We start from the raw sequence: 15,000 nt of genomic DNA, 5'->3' as shown, positions 1-15,000 counted from the left end.
AAGTTTGTAATTTCCACTTTTACATTTCAGACTTGATTTTCCCTTCAGAAAAATGTATCAACCACTACAAAAACGTCCATGAATTATAATTCACATGTATTCTTTTCCTTGCAGGCTCAAATTAAGATCCTTCATGTGTATATTCTCAGACATTCTCAGACACAAACCGACAGAACAAAACAAGTCATTGACAAAGTCATTAAAGATTCCCTACATTTCGTGACTGCCCATTGAAGTGTTGTTTCTCTAAATTCTGCCTCTAATAAATCCATTTCTCCCTCCTCGATAGCCAATTATCTGCTCCGAGCTCATCTTAATGTTATGGTTAGGCAAGCAGCAGATCAGTAATCCCGAGATGGATTTGTGGCCAACTAAAGATGAAACCTGTCGTCTTGTGAGGATTATTTCCAACTGCTGTTTTCTTGGAATGACAGAAGAGCCTGACTGTTTCTAAAAGGAGAGGCAGCAGACGTGTGTGACTTTACAGTGGAATCTAATTATAGATGCAGCAGAGTTGGTGTTTTGGTCTAGATCAGGCAATGTTTTGACAGCGCAAAAATGACTACAATTCAATACTACTACAGTCACTATCAAAACCTTACAACTGAGAAGTCAACAACTTATGCAGGTTTCAAGTTAACTGAAGGCAATCAGCAGTATCCTAAACTTGTTATGAATCAAGTGCCATGTTGAGTATTTGTAGTGTTTTTGCCAGTGTTTTTTTAACATCTCTGTATTTTAGTTGCTGTCAGAATGGATCCCTAGAGTGGCACTCGGAGAAACTAGAATCCCTTTGAGGGTTCTTAGAACTCATAACAATAGTGGAGTCGACTTCACAATTCCAAAACATCACCCTGCTCCATCTCTCACACTAACACAATGTGAAGGCCCAGTAACAGTCACAGTCACACACCCGGCCTGGGTCGGTCGGTTAGGTGGTCCACCCATGGACCACGGCCACAAGTCATTTCCTCCACATCTCGTTATAAACCCCTGGACTGCATCCAACAACTGTCAGCTTTGACGACTAGAGGAAGTTTACAGACCTGATTACTGGAACACTGGGTTCTTTTCAGGCAGCAATGGTCTGCCAGTGTCTGATACGTAAACAGCTAGCGGTAACCGGTAATGAGCGCTAGCCTGTATACTGTGTCACTACTGTGTAGCCTGTGTAGTGGAAAGCAACAGCTCCATTTTCACAACATTTCCCAAGCTAAAAATAACTGGAAAACCCAGGATGTGTGTGTCAATGAGATCAACTGTTTTACTATGATAATATCTCAAAGCATATCATCAAGACTGAGCACAAAAACAGCATGTTTTGAGAGTAAGACTGAGGAGTGCATTTGGGGTGAGTGGAGACGACAGCTTCAGGGTCTGGTTGGAAAGCGAGCCAGAGACATGGCCAAAACCTACCCCCCCTGTTTCTCTCTTCTCTCCCTCCTCCCCCTTTCCCTCCCTTAACCCTCAACGCCAAACCAATTCTGGCGACTCCAACCCAAGATCCCACAGCACGACAGCAGCATTCCAGAAAGCTTTTCTGTGACAGGACAGTAATAGAGTAGTTAGGGAACGGCAGAGGGAATGGGGTTCAGAAGCAGCAGGAGCAGAGACAGCTGGAAATCCATTCTGAGACGTGGGAAACCCACTAGGTTTCAGTATAGCTGAGGGCACACTGTCCATTACACTGTCCATCACACTGTCCATCACACTGACCATCACACTGTCCATCACACTGTCCATCACACTGTCCATCACTCTGTCCATCACACTGTCTATCACACTGTCCATCACTCTGTCCATCACACTGTCCATCACACTGTCCATCACACTGTCCATCACACTGTCATCACACTGTTCATCACACTGTCCATCACACTGTCCATCACACTGTCCATCACACTGTCCATCACACTGTCCATCACTCTGTCCATCACACTGTCCATCACACTGTCCATCACACTGTCCATCACACTGTCCATCACTCTGTCCATCACACTGTCCATCACACTGTTCATCACACTGTCCATCACTCTGTCCATCACACTGTCCATCACACTGTTCATCACACTGTCCATCACACTGTTCATCACACTGTCCATCACACTGTCATCACACTGTTCATCACACTGTCCATCACACTGTCCATCACTCTGTCCATCACTCTGTCCATCACACTGTCCATCACACTGTCCATCACACTGTCCATCACTCTGTCCATCACACTGTCCATCACACTGTTCATCAAACCTATTGTTGACTGGTCATGACTCATACAACCACAGTGACTTCTGTATCACAATACTATCCATACTAGGATACTACGTAACGTGCATGGCCAATACACTACTTCCTGTTACGTTAGTGTATATGTTTGGCTGGTGTTTTAGTAGCTGTGAGGCAGCTCAGGGCTAGGTTAGTAGGACATCAGTCCAGCTGTGTTTGGGTGGACATAACATGATAGGTCATGCAGTACAGAAGACACATTGTTGTCACTGTCCCCTCTCTCTGCTTTGGAGCAGAGCCTCCTATTCCCAAATGATGGGGTCAGGGCCCACTACTAGTCGGAAATCATGTTCTCTCAGCTATGTGGTTCCCAACCTTTTTCGGTTACTGTTGCACCAATTGAATTTTGCTGACCTAACCGTCTCATGAGTCTTCTCAAGTAGGCACTGTGGATAGGCCAAGACCCTTTTATTTTTATTTTTTTTATTTAACCTTTATTTAACCAGGTAGGCAAGTTGAGAATATAATAATATTCTATAATAATAATAATAATAATATAATAATAATATAATTTACAACTGCGGCCTGGCCAAGATAAATAAGCAAAGCAGTTCAACACATATAACAACACAGAGTTACACATGGAGTAAAACAAACATACAGTCAATAATACAGTAGAAAAATAAGTCTATATACAATGTGAGCAAATGAGGTGAGATAAGGGAGGTAAAGGCAATAAATAGGCCATGGTGGTGAAGTAAATACAATATAGCAATTAAAACACTGGAATCGTAGATTTGACAGTAGATGAGTGTGCAAAGTAGAAATACTGGGGTGCAAAGGAGCAAAATAAATAAATAAATACAGTAGGGGAAGCGGTAGTTGTTTGGGCTATTTATAGATGGGCTATGTACAGGTGCAGTGATCTGTGAGCTGCTCTAACAGCTGCTGCTTAAAGCTAGTTAGGGAGATAAGTGTTTCCAGTTTCATAGATTTTTGTAGTTCGTTCCAGTCATTGGCAGCAGAGAACTGGAAGGAGAGGCAGCCAAAGGAGGAATTGGCTTTGGGGGTGACAAGTGAGATATACCTGCTGGAACGCGTGCTACGGGTGGGTGCAGCTATGGTGACCAGCGAGCAGAGATAAGGCGGGACTTTAACTAGCAGGGTCTTGTAGAGGACCTGGAGCCAGTGGGTTTGGCAATGAGTATGAAGCAAGGGCCAGCCAACGAGAGCGTACAGGTCGCAGTGGTGGGTAGTATATGGGGCTTTGGTGACAAAACTGATGGCACTGTGATAGACTGCATCCAATTTGTTGAGTAGGGTGTTGGAGGCTATTTTGTAAATGACATTGCCAAAGTCGAGGATTGGTAAAATGGTCAGTTTTACGAGGGTATGTTTGGCAGCATGAGTGAAGGATGGAAGCCAATTCTAGATTTAACTTTGGATTGGAGATGTTTGATGTGAGTCTGAAAGGAGAGTTTACAGTCTAACCAGACACCTAGCTATTTGTAGTTGTCCACATATTCTAAGTCAGAACCGTCCAGAGTAGTGATGCTGGACAGGCGGGCAGGTGCAGGCAGCGATCGGTTGAAGAGCATGCATTTCGTTTTACTTGTATTTAAAAGCAGTTGGAGGCCACGGAAGGAGAGTTGTATGGCATTGAAGCTTGTCTGGAGGGTTGTTAACACAGTGTCCAAAGAAGGGCCAGAAGTATACAGAATGGTGTCGTCTGCGTAGAGGTGGATCAGAGACTTACCAGCAGCAAGAACGACATCATTGATAGATACAGAGAAGAGAGTCGGCCCAAGAATTTAACCCTGTGGCACCCCCATAGAGACTGCAAGAGGCCCGGACAACAGGCCCTCAGATTAGACACACTGAACTATTTCAGAGAAGTAGTTGGTGAACCAGGCGAGGCAATCATTTGAGAAACCAAGGCTGTTGAGTCTGCCGATGAGGATGTGATGATTGACAGAGTCGAAAGCCTTGGCCAGGTCAATGAATACGGCTGCACAGTATTGTTTCTTATTGATGGCGGTTAAGATATCGTTTAGAACCTAGAGCGTGGCTGAGGTGCACCCATGACCAGCTCTGAAACCAGATTGCATAGCGGAAAAGGAACGGTGGGATTCGAAATGGTCAGTAATCTGTTTGTTAACTTGGCTTTCGAAGACCTTAGAAAGGCAGGGTAGGATAGATATAGGTCTGTAGTAGTTTGAGTCAAGAGTGTCCCCGCCTTTGAAGAGTCGGATGACCGCAGCTGCTTTCCAATCTTTGGGAATCTCGGGCGACATGAAAGAGAGGTTGAACAGGCTAGTAATAGGTGTTGCAACAATTTCGGCAGATAATTTTAGAAAGAAAGGGTCCAGATCTAGCCCGGCTGATTTGTGGGGGGGTCAAGATTTTGCAGCTCTTTCGGAACATCAGCTGACTGGATTTGGGAGAAGAAGAAATGGGGAAGGCTTGGACGAGTTGCTGTGGGGGGTGCAGTGCTGTTGACCGGGGTAGGGGTCCTGTCCTTATTTTGTCTTTCTTTTCTTCTGTTAACTAGATATTCTTTGTTATTCTTTGTTAACTAGCTAGCTTCTTCCAGGAGAGTCCCTAGCAACTGGTAAACAATTCAGCTAGCTAAGATAACTGTACAATTGAATGAAAAATAGTTACTTTTTCCAAAGCCTATCTTCTTTGTTTGTTGCTTGTTTTGTCTCCAATTCAGTCTTGCAGTTTTCTTTTGCTTTTTTCCAATGTACTTCACTCTAAAAACCATATAAATGCAAATATTTGTAGGAGCTAATTTTTTCAGCAGCTGCTGCTCAATTTGGAATCTGGAATTTTGTCCTAGTAGCCCCTGTGGATAGGCCAAGACCTCCAGAGGTCCTAGTACCCCTGTGGATAGGCCATGACCTCCAGAGGCCCTAGAAGCCGCAGTGGATAGGCCAGACCTTCAGAGGTCCTAGAAGCCGCAGTGGATAGGCCAAGACCTCCAGAGGTCCTAGTAGCCGCAGTGGATAGGCCAAGACCTCTAGAGGTTCGAGTAGCCGCAGTGGATAGGCCAAAACTCCCAGAGGTCCTAGTAGCCGCAGTGGATAGGCCAAGACCCCCAGAGGTCCTGGTAGCCGCAGTGGATAGGAAAAGACCTCCAGAGGTCCTAGTAGCTTCTGTGGACAGGCCAAGACCCACAGAGGTCCTAGTAGCCCCTGTGGACAGGCCAAGACCTCCAGAGGTCCTAGTAGCTTCTGTGGATAGGCCAAGACCCACAGAGGTCCTAGTACCCCTGTGGACAGGCCAAGACCCACAGAGGTCCTAGTACCCCTGTGGACAGGCCAAGACCCCCAGAGGTCCTAGTAGCCCCTGTGGACAGGCCAAGACCTCCAGAGGTCCTAGTAGCTTCTGTGGATAGGCCAAGACCCACAGAGGTCCTAGTACCCCTGTGGACAGGCCAAGACCCCCAGAGGTTCTAGTACCCCTGTGGACAGGCCAAGACCTCCAGAGGTCCTAGTTGGTTGGGAACCACTGTCTTAACTCATAGCTTAGGAATGGGTTGCGGTTGGAAACATGTTTTTTGAATTTGTTGGTGGGTCACATGAGAATTCACAGGGCTAAAAGTTGTGGGCCACAAAGCCAACATAGGAGAGAGGCCCCAAGATGTGACCGCCTTTTTGGGGCAGTGCACAGCTACTGTCTCCAAGCCTTTCAGCTTCATCTCCAGCTCTGTCAAACCCCCGGACCACAACATAACACAATCCAGACCAACCACCTACACATCAACAACCATAGCAAACACCAAAGGGTCACTACAGTTCCTCTGTCTATAGCAGCAGAACAACACAGCCCTCACCCCCAAAACATGAACGGGCAGGAACGAGTCACTACGACCAAAACCAGAGCGCCTTTGCGGTTTCAACAACATAGATCAATGGATGGACAGTCGGTTGGTTTGTGTTTAAAGGCAAAGGAAAACATATTAATCCAAGTTATAACTATGCGGGGATAGCATGACGATTAGCCCCTGTCTGCCTGTCAGCACTGTAGCTAGAGGGTATCTACTGGGTTATGTCTGTGGAATGTTCAGATGTTGTGTTCTGGTACATCTCTCTTAAACTGAGGGACATGCAGCAGCTCTTCATTGCTTTTCTATTTCCGTTCGAAGTCAGTTGTGAAATGAGAGCGAGGTAACTTTGTTGTGAAATGAGGAGAGAATGTAAATGAAAGCCGTAGTCTCGGGACACTGTGTATATACATCAAGATAGAAGAAATGCTGAAGATTAGCATAAGCACTCCCCAAGTCTTCCTGATCACAGAAAGCCTCGTATGACATGTTTACAGTACAAGGTCAACACCGAGTCAGCTAAAGAAAGCATGGCCATCGGCCTTAGTCCACAGTCATGTTTGCATTAAGGCTATTTGCTTTTCCGTGGTTTATGGTCTGAGACGATGAGAGCGCCAACACAACATTGTGTTTCATTTATTTTCATCTAGCGGTCATTTCAGCGGATTAAGCTAACATAAATGTTTTGCCTTAGCTAAGCCAACACAGGGATAAGGGCAGTAACAGAATTAAAGGGATAAAGTCTGTCCAAGGGACTGTAATTGTTGATGAAATCCACCGTGCTCAAACACTCAGTTCTTTCCAAGATCTATGATTAGAATCTGTTTGGCTCCGGTTAGTTAGCTAAAGGACTCTACTGATTTCAGCATCTCTTTTAAACAATTTATCTTTATCTCCTTCTTTTTTCTCTCTCCATTTGTCTTTCTCCCTCTCTTCTTCTCTCCTTCTCACTCTCACCCTTGTTTCTCTCTCTCTCTCTCTCTCTCTCTCTCTCTCTCCTCTTACTGTGATATAGTATGGCTATTTTCTTCAGGGACAAAGTCATCTCAGAGATTCAATGTTACTCATTAACCTAACATTAACAGCCAGCCAACCTTCGCCTGTGAGTCTCTCACTGCAGCCTCTACAGGATACATAGTTCAGTTCGGCAAGCAAGCAACTTGCTGTAAAGATAATGACTATGCAGAGCACTGGTCTAAGCTCAGTTTTAAATTGTCCCTTCTAATTGTTACGGTTATGATCATAAGGACGGTACGCTGATCCCAGATCTGTGTCTTCAAAGTGTTCTCCTATGGGGACAGCCAAAGAACCCATAATTGATTCTAGATATCGGCTGTTTTTCTAAGAGTGTATGCAGAGGTCAAACACAGGGATCATTTGTTCTTAAGGTAAAAAATGAATGATTCCAGATTTCACTGACCGTTGTCCTTCTCTCTTTGACTCAATATCTCATTTTCTTCAGGATGTTTGGGGAATACAAAACTCTGGTTTCTGTAGTAACCCTTCGATAAATAAACAGACTGGTTCATTTGTGGTATAGTTTCTGAAGGGAGATTTGGGCGATGGGGGTGGTTGAACCCAATCACTCCCTGGTGACCTACCCCCATAGGGGTGGGAACCCTTATGTGTGTCGCAACCTCTCGTTAACAGGAGGTAAGGAAGGATGGAGGTGAGGGAAAGGGAGGACACGGGGGTACGGAGGTGAAGGGGAGGAAGGACAGGGGGGTACGGAGGTGAGGAGGAGGGAGGACACGGGGGTACGGAGGTGAAGGGGAGGAAGGACAGGGGGGTACGGAGGTGAGGGGGAGGAAGGACAGGGGGTACGGAGGTGAGGAGGAGGGAGGACATGGGGGTACGGAGGTGAAGGGGAGGAAGGACAGGGGGGTACGGAGGTGAGGGGGAGGGAGGCCAGGGGGTACGGAGGTGAGGAGGAGGGAGGACAGGGGGGTACGGAGGTGAAGGGGAGGAAGGACAGGGGGGTACGGAGGTGAGGGGGAGGAAGGACAGGGGGTACGGAGGTGAAGGGGAGGAAGGACAGGGGGGTAAGGAGGTGAAGGGGAGGAAGGACAGGGGGGTACGGAGGTGAAGGGGAGGGAGGCCAGGGGGTACGGAGGTGAGGGGGAGGAAGGACAGGGGGTACGGAGGTGAAGGGGAGGAAGGACAGGGGGGTAAGGAGGTGGAGGGGAGGGAGGCCAGGGGGTACGGAGGTGAGGAGGAGGAAGGAAAGGGGGGTACGGAGGTGAAGGGGAGGGAGGCCAGGGGGTACGGAGGTGAGGAGGAGGAAGGACAGGGGGGTACGGAGGTGAAGGGGAGGGAGGCCAGGGGGTACGGAGGTGAGGGGGAGGAAGGACAGGGGGGTACGGAGGTGAGGGGGAGGAAGGACAGGGGGTACGGAGGTGAAGGGGAGGAAGGACAGGGGGGTACGGAGGTGAGGGGGAGGGAGGCCAGGGGGTACGGAGGTGAGGGGGAGGAAGGACAGGGGTACGGAGGTGAAGGGGAAGGACAGGGGGGTACGGAGGTGAGGGGGAGGGAGGCCAGGGGGTACGGAGGTGAGGGGGAGGAAGGACAGGGGTACGGAGGTGAAGGGGAAGGACAGGGGGGTACGGAGGTGAGGGGGAGGAAGGACAGGGGGGTACGGAGGTGAAGGGGAGGGAGGACAGGGGGGTACGGAGGTGAAGGGGAGGGAGGACAGGGGGTACGGAGGTGAGGGGGAGGGAGGACAGGGGGGTACGGAGGTGAAGGAGGTGGAGGACAGGGGGGTACGGAGGTGAAGGGGAGGGAGGACAGGGGGTACGGAGGTGAGGGGGAGGGAGGACAGGGGGGTACGGAGGTGAGGAGGAGGGAGGACAGGGGGTACGGAGGTGAAGGGGAGGAAGGACAGGGGGGTACGGAGGTGAAGGGGAGGAAGGACAGGGGGGTACGGAGGTGAAGGGGAGGAAGGACAGGGGGGTAAGGAGGTGGAGGACAGGGGGGTATGGAGGTGAAGGGGAGGGAGGACAGGGGGTACGGAGGTAAGGGGGAGGGAGGACAGGGGGGTACGGAGGTGAGGAGGAGGGAGGACAGGGGGTACGGAGGTGAAGGGGAGGAAGGACAGGGGGGTACGGAGGTGAAGGGGAGGAAGGACAGGGGGGTAAGGAGGTGGAGGACAGGGGGGTACGGAGGTGAAGGGGAGGGAGGACAGGGGGTACGGAGGTGAGGGGGAGGGAGTACAGGGGGGTACGGAGGTGAGGAGGAGGGAGGACAGGGGGGTAAGGAGGTGGAGGACAGGGGGGTACGGAGGTGAAGGGGAGGGAGGACAGGGGGTACGGAGGTGAGGGGGAGGGAGGACAGGGGGGTACGGAGGTGAGGAGGAGGGAGGACAGGGGGTATGGAGGTGAGTGGGAGGAAGGACAGGGGGGTACGGAGGTGAGGGGGAGGAAGGACAGGGGGTACGGAGGTGAAAGGGAGGAAGGACAGGGGGTAAGGAGGTGGAGGACAGGGGGGTACGGAGGTGAAGGGGAGGGAGGACAGGGGGGTAAGGAGGTGAGGAGGAGGAAGGACAGGGGGGTAAGGAGGTGGAGGACAGGGGGGTACGGAGGTGAAGGGGAGGGAGGACAGGGGGGTAAGGAGGTGAGGAGGAGGAAGGACAGGGGGGTACGGAGGTGAAGGGGAGGAAGGACAGGGGGGTAAGGAGGTGGAGGACAGGGGGGTACGGAGGTGAAGGGGAGGGAGGCCAGGGGGTACGGAGGTGAGGAGGAGGGAGGACAGGGGGTACGGAGGTGAAGGGGAGGAAGGACAGGGGGTACGGAAGTGAAGGGGAGGAAGGACAGGGGGTACGGAGGTGAGGGGGAGGGAGGACAGGGGGGTACGGAGGTGAAGGGGAGGAAGGACAGGGGGTACGGAGGTGAGGGGGAGGGAGGACAGGGGGGTACGGAGGTGAAGGGGAGGGAGGACAGGGGGTACGTAGGTGAAGGGGAGGGAGGACAGGGGGATACGGAGGTGAGGGGGAGGGAGGACAGGGGGGTACGGAGGTGAAGGGGAGGGAGGACAGGGGGGTACGGAGGTGAGGGGGAGGGAGGACAGGGGGGTACGGAGGTGAAGGGGAGGGAGGACAGGGGGTACGGAGGTGAGGGGGAGGGAGGACAGGGGGGTACGGAGGTGAAGGGGAGGAAGGACAGGGGGTACGGAGGTGAAGGGGAGGGAGGACAGGGGGTACGGAGGTGAGGGGGAGGAAGGACAGGGGGTACGGAGGTGAGGAGGAGGGAGGACAGGGGGGTACGGAGGTGAAGGGGAGGAAGGACAGGGGGGTAAGGAGGTGGAGGACAGGGGGTACGGAGGTGAAGGGAAGGGAGGACAGGGGGGTACGGAGGTGAAGGGAAGGGAGGACAAGGGGGTACGGAGGTGAAGGGAAGGGAGGACAAGGGGTACGGAGGTGAGGGGGAGGGAGGACAGGGGGTACGGAGGTGAGGGGGAGGGAGGACAGGGGGTACGGAGGTGAGGAGGAGGGAGGACAGGGGGTACGGAGGTGAGGGGGAGGGAGGACAGGGGGGTACGGAGGTGAAGGGAAGGGAGGACAAGGGGTACGGAGGTGAGGGGGAGGGAGGACAGGGGGTACGGAGGTGAGAGGGAGGGAGGACAGGGGGTACGGAGGTGAGGGGGAGGGAGGACAGGGGGGTACGGAGGTGAAGGGAAGGGAGGACAAGGGGTACGGAGGTGAGGGGGAGGGAGGACAGGGGGTACGGAGTTGAGGGGGAGGGAGGACAGGGGGGTACGGAGGTGAGGAGGAGGGAGGACAGGGGGTACGGAGGTGAGGGGGAGGAAGGACAGGGGGTACGGAGGTGAAGGGGAGGAAGGACAGGGGGGTAAGGAGGTGGAGGACAGGGGGGTACGGAGGTGAAGGGGAGGGAGGACAGGGGGTACGGAGGTGAGGGGGAGGGAGGACAGGGGGGTACGGAGGTGAGGAGGAGGGAGGACAGGGGGTACGGAGGTGAAGGGGAGGAAGGACAGGGGGGTACGGAGGTGAAGGGGAGGAAGGACAGGGGGGTAAGGAGGTGGAGGACAGGGGGGTACGGAGGTGAAGGGGAGGGAGGACAGGGGGTACGGAGGTGAGGGGGAGGGAGGACAGGGGGGTACGGAGGTGAGGAGGAGGGAGGACAGGGGGTACGGAGGTGAAGGGGAGGAAGGACAAGGGGGTTCCGAGGTGGAGGACAGGGGGGTACGGAGGTGAAGGGAAGGGAGGACAGGGGTACGAAGCTGAGGGGGAGGGAGGACAGGGGGTACGGAGGTGAGGGGGAGGGAGGACAGGGGGTACGGAGGTGAGGGGGAGGGAGGATGGGGGGTACGGAGGTGAGGGGGAGGGAGGACGGGGGCGTACGGAGGTGAAGGGGAGGGAGGACAGGGGGGTACGGAGGTGAGGGGGAGGGAGGACGGGGGGTACGGAGGTCAAATCAAATCAAATCAAATCAAATGTATTTATATAGCCCTTCGTACATCAGCTGATATCTCAAAGTGCTTTACAGAAACCCAGCCTAAAACCCCAAACAGCAAGCAATGCAGGTGTAGAAGCACGGAGGTGAGTGGACGGGGGGATACGGAGGTGAGGGGACGGGGGGGTACGGAGGTGAGGGGGAGGGAGGACGGGGGGGTACGGAGGTGAGGGGGAGGGAGGACAGGGGGTTTTGGAGGTGGCATTAGATGGTCCAACAAGCTTGGTCCACTCATCCACTCAAACCACCACTACCATTGTAGTAATGGCTGCCAGGCGGGTGTGAGGGAGAGAGAAAGAGAGAGACAGAATAGAAGAGTGCAAGAAGAGAGGGGAGAAAGAGACAGAGGTCCCCTTCAGTTACCACCTCCGTAGTTACAAATCTGAAAACCAAAATAATTTAGCGCTCCGATGTTTTCCTCCTCCGCCCGTTCCCTTCTCTTTCTCTCTCTCCTTCCCTCTCTCCATGTGTTCTTCCTCTTCCACGGCATCATCACTTGTTTTCAGGAGGATGGGGGCAAGGACTGGGGCTGGGTTTGTGTGTGTGTGTGAGTGAATGTGTATCTGTGTGCGTGCGTGTACGAGTGAGTGTGTATCTGTGTGCGTGCGTGTACGAGTGAGTGTGTATCTGTGTGCGTGCGTGTACGAGTGAGTGTGTATCTGTGTGCGTGCGTGTACGAGTGAGTGTGTATCTGTGTGAGTGCGTGTACGAGTGAGTGTGTATCTGTGTGCGTGCGTGTACGAGTAAGTGTGTCCATGTGTGCTACAAAACAGGAGCTGCCAGGGTGAAACAGGCACAGCTGCCTCTCTGAGAGGACTGACGTCTCCTAACAAACACAACATTTCCTTTTTGGTTCCATTTGTTTGTCTCTGCCAAAATACCACCCCTCTGACTCTCCTCTGGAGACCAAGGATATTAAAACAGAAAGGATTCCATGGCTTTCTTACCTTCACCTCACACTTCTTATGGATGCCCAGCTTGCACACTGAAAGAGAGCAGAAAACACAGAGTTAGTTTAAGGTCACATGTTGTACCAGATACTATTCTATTTTCTCTGACCTGAGGACTTGGCTATTTCTCAGACGCTGCTACCTCTTGGAATTGTTCTGAATAACCAAACACACGCACGCACGCACGCACGCACACACACACACACACACACACGCACACACACACACGCACGCACGCACGCACGCACACACACACATACACACTCGCACACACACACACACACACGCACGCACGCATACACACACACACACACACACACACACACACAGATATAAACACACTCCTGTGAGGCTGTTTATATGTGTTTATATAGCCTCAGATGACTGCCATATTGGGTGGGAAAAGGCCAGCTCTTTACCTTGTTAGGAGAGCAGGCCTTTGATAGGAGAGATGGAGTTAAGAGGAGCTACAGGGGTCAGACCTGGCAACCTTCCCTGGGCTGTTAAACACCTCTGTGCTGCCCCCATGTGGCAGGATACAGTCAACATCACAGTCCCACTATTCTGCCTATAAACTACTTATAAACATGATCAATTAGTAAATTTTGTTAGTTGCAACAATGTCATACACATGTCGGTTGTTGTTTAAGATTGTACAAGTATGATTGCAGGTCATTATATTTACTTGATACATAGTTGATGGTTAGTGTATGTGCGTAAGGCTGCAAGCACGCGTGTGTGTCCTCTCTGAGCAGTGTGTGTGGGCAGGGGGTGACAGAGGCCATGCTGTGAAGTGATGTGGCCATGTGAGGACCTTTGACCCCACACACCTGCTTCCTACCACCAGCTCAGGTGGTCCCCAGGTGGAGTGTGTGTCTGTGTGTGTGTCTGTGTGTGTGTGTGTGTGTGTGTGTGTGTGTGTGTGTGTGTGTGTGTGTGTGTGTGTGTGTGTTCCCCAGGTACTCATCACCAAGCCAGGATATAGTAATCTACTGCTGACAAGGCTATAATGAAATCCTAAGGACTACATTGCACATTGACAGTGTAAAGCAAATACACAGGCTTATTTTAGGAATATTAAACACACAGACTCTTTACGGCCAACAGATGGCGCTAGTCATATTGAGACACTGGGCAGAAATGCTTTGCTATATTGCAGCAGTATATTTAATGGGGGTTTGACTGTTTATCTAGTTCAATTCTATCTGGAGAAAACGTAAACATTCATCCTTACTTGTCTCGTGTGTGTGTGTGTGTGTGTGTGTGTGTGTGTGTGTGTGTGTGTGTGTGTGTGTGCACGGGCGCGCGTGTGCGCATGTCTCTCTGTCTCTGGCCACACGCCACCCTGCGTCAGTGGAGGATGGCTCCCATTGTGAGGGGCCATAGCAACACTTCCTGGCAACCACAGACGGCGACAGGAAGAGGCTGCAGAATGCTCCGAGGATCATGTGACTCTAGCCTTTTGTTTGGAAACACTGGCAGCTCTGACAGCTTAGAAAGATCCAGAGAATGTTACCAGCAAAGATCATAATATACAATATTTGTCGCAGCATAATTTCCTAATCTCTCTCTTTCGCTCTCTCTCATTCTCTCTCTCTCTCTCATCTCCTCTCCCCCTCTCTACACCAACCAATCTCTCCCTCTTTCTTTCTCCCTCTCTTATCTGGGCTAATGCAGCAGCAGCAGCAGGCTAATTTTAACAGCAAAGCCTCTGCCAAAGCCCTCAAACTGAGCCCAGACCAGACTCCCCCCCCCCCCCCCCCCCCCCCCCCCCCCCCCCCCCCCCCCCCCCCCCCCCCCGACTGTTTCTGGGCTTACTGGACGGAGGTTTGTCAACCGCTCTCTGTGTGAAGAGGTAGCTTTTCATAACAGAGAGAGAGAGAAACAGAGAGGGGAGGATAGAGAGAGCAAGAGGGAGAGAGAGAAGGAGGGGAGGCTAGAGGGTGAGAGACGGAAAGAGAGAAGGAGGGAGGATAGAGGGAGAGAGAGGGAGAGAGAGAGAGAAGGACGGGAGGCCAGAGGGAGAGAGAGGGAAAGAGAGAAGGAGGGAGGATAGAGGTGGAGAGAGGGAGAGAGGGAGAGAGAGGGAGAGAGAGAAGGATGGGAGGCTAGAGGGAGAGAGAGGGAAAGAGAGAAGGAGGGAGGATAGAGGTGGAGAGAGGGAGAGGGAGAGAGAGGGAGAGAGAGAAGGACGGGAGGATAGAGGGAGAGAGAAATTGACAAAAGGATAAACGGATAGAGGAGGTATGGGGGGAGCAACAATGGCTTGTGGTCAAAAACATGGCAGAGAGAGGGAGAGAGAGACAGAAGCTGTCCATTGTGCTGAATCGTGTCCCTGTGAAAATGACAACTTTCCCATCCATCCACTCACCTTTACAGATGAGTCCATCCTTGGTGATGGCCTGCTGACATACATCACAGCTCTTGACTTTCTTGAAGGGCTTAAGCTTGAAATTGTGTGTGTGGACACTCTCCAACTCCTCAGGCTGAGGGGAGATAGAGAGAGGAAGAGGTTAGGGAGGAGAAGACC

General features: G+C 51.9%; 1 protein-coding gene across 6 annotated transcripts in view; it reads right to left on the bottom strand.

The window, feature by feature from the left end:
* The window catches only part of LOC110528828 (tensin), a 257,225-nt gene that overhangs the window by 102,287 nt on the left and 139,938 nt on the right, over positions 1-15,000 (bottom strand). For all 6 annotated transcript variants that reach the window (XM_036982561.1, XM_036982557.1, XM_036982560.1 and 3 more), the window contains exons 2-3: positions 14,842-14,956; positions 12,468-12,505 (exon numbers count right to left, since the gene is read on the bottom strand). In XM_036982561.1, the coding sequence (XP_036838456.1) occupies positions 12,468-12,505; positions 14,842-14,956 (153 nt within the window). The remainder of the gene's footprint in view (positions 1-12,467; positions 12,506-14,841; positions 14,957-15,000) is intronic.

The sequence above is a fragment of the Oncorhynchus mykiss genome, chromosome 7 (assembly GCF_013265735.2).
Source record: "Oncorhynchus mykiss isolate Arlee chromosome 7, USDA_OmykA_1.1, whole genome shotgun sequence".
NCBI classification, from domain to species: Eukaryota; Metazoa; Chordata; class Actinopteri; order Salmoniformes; family Salmonidae; genus Oncorhynchus; species Oncorhynchus mykiss.
This window is presented reverse-complemented; position numbering and strand designations above follow the sequence as displayed.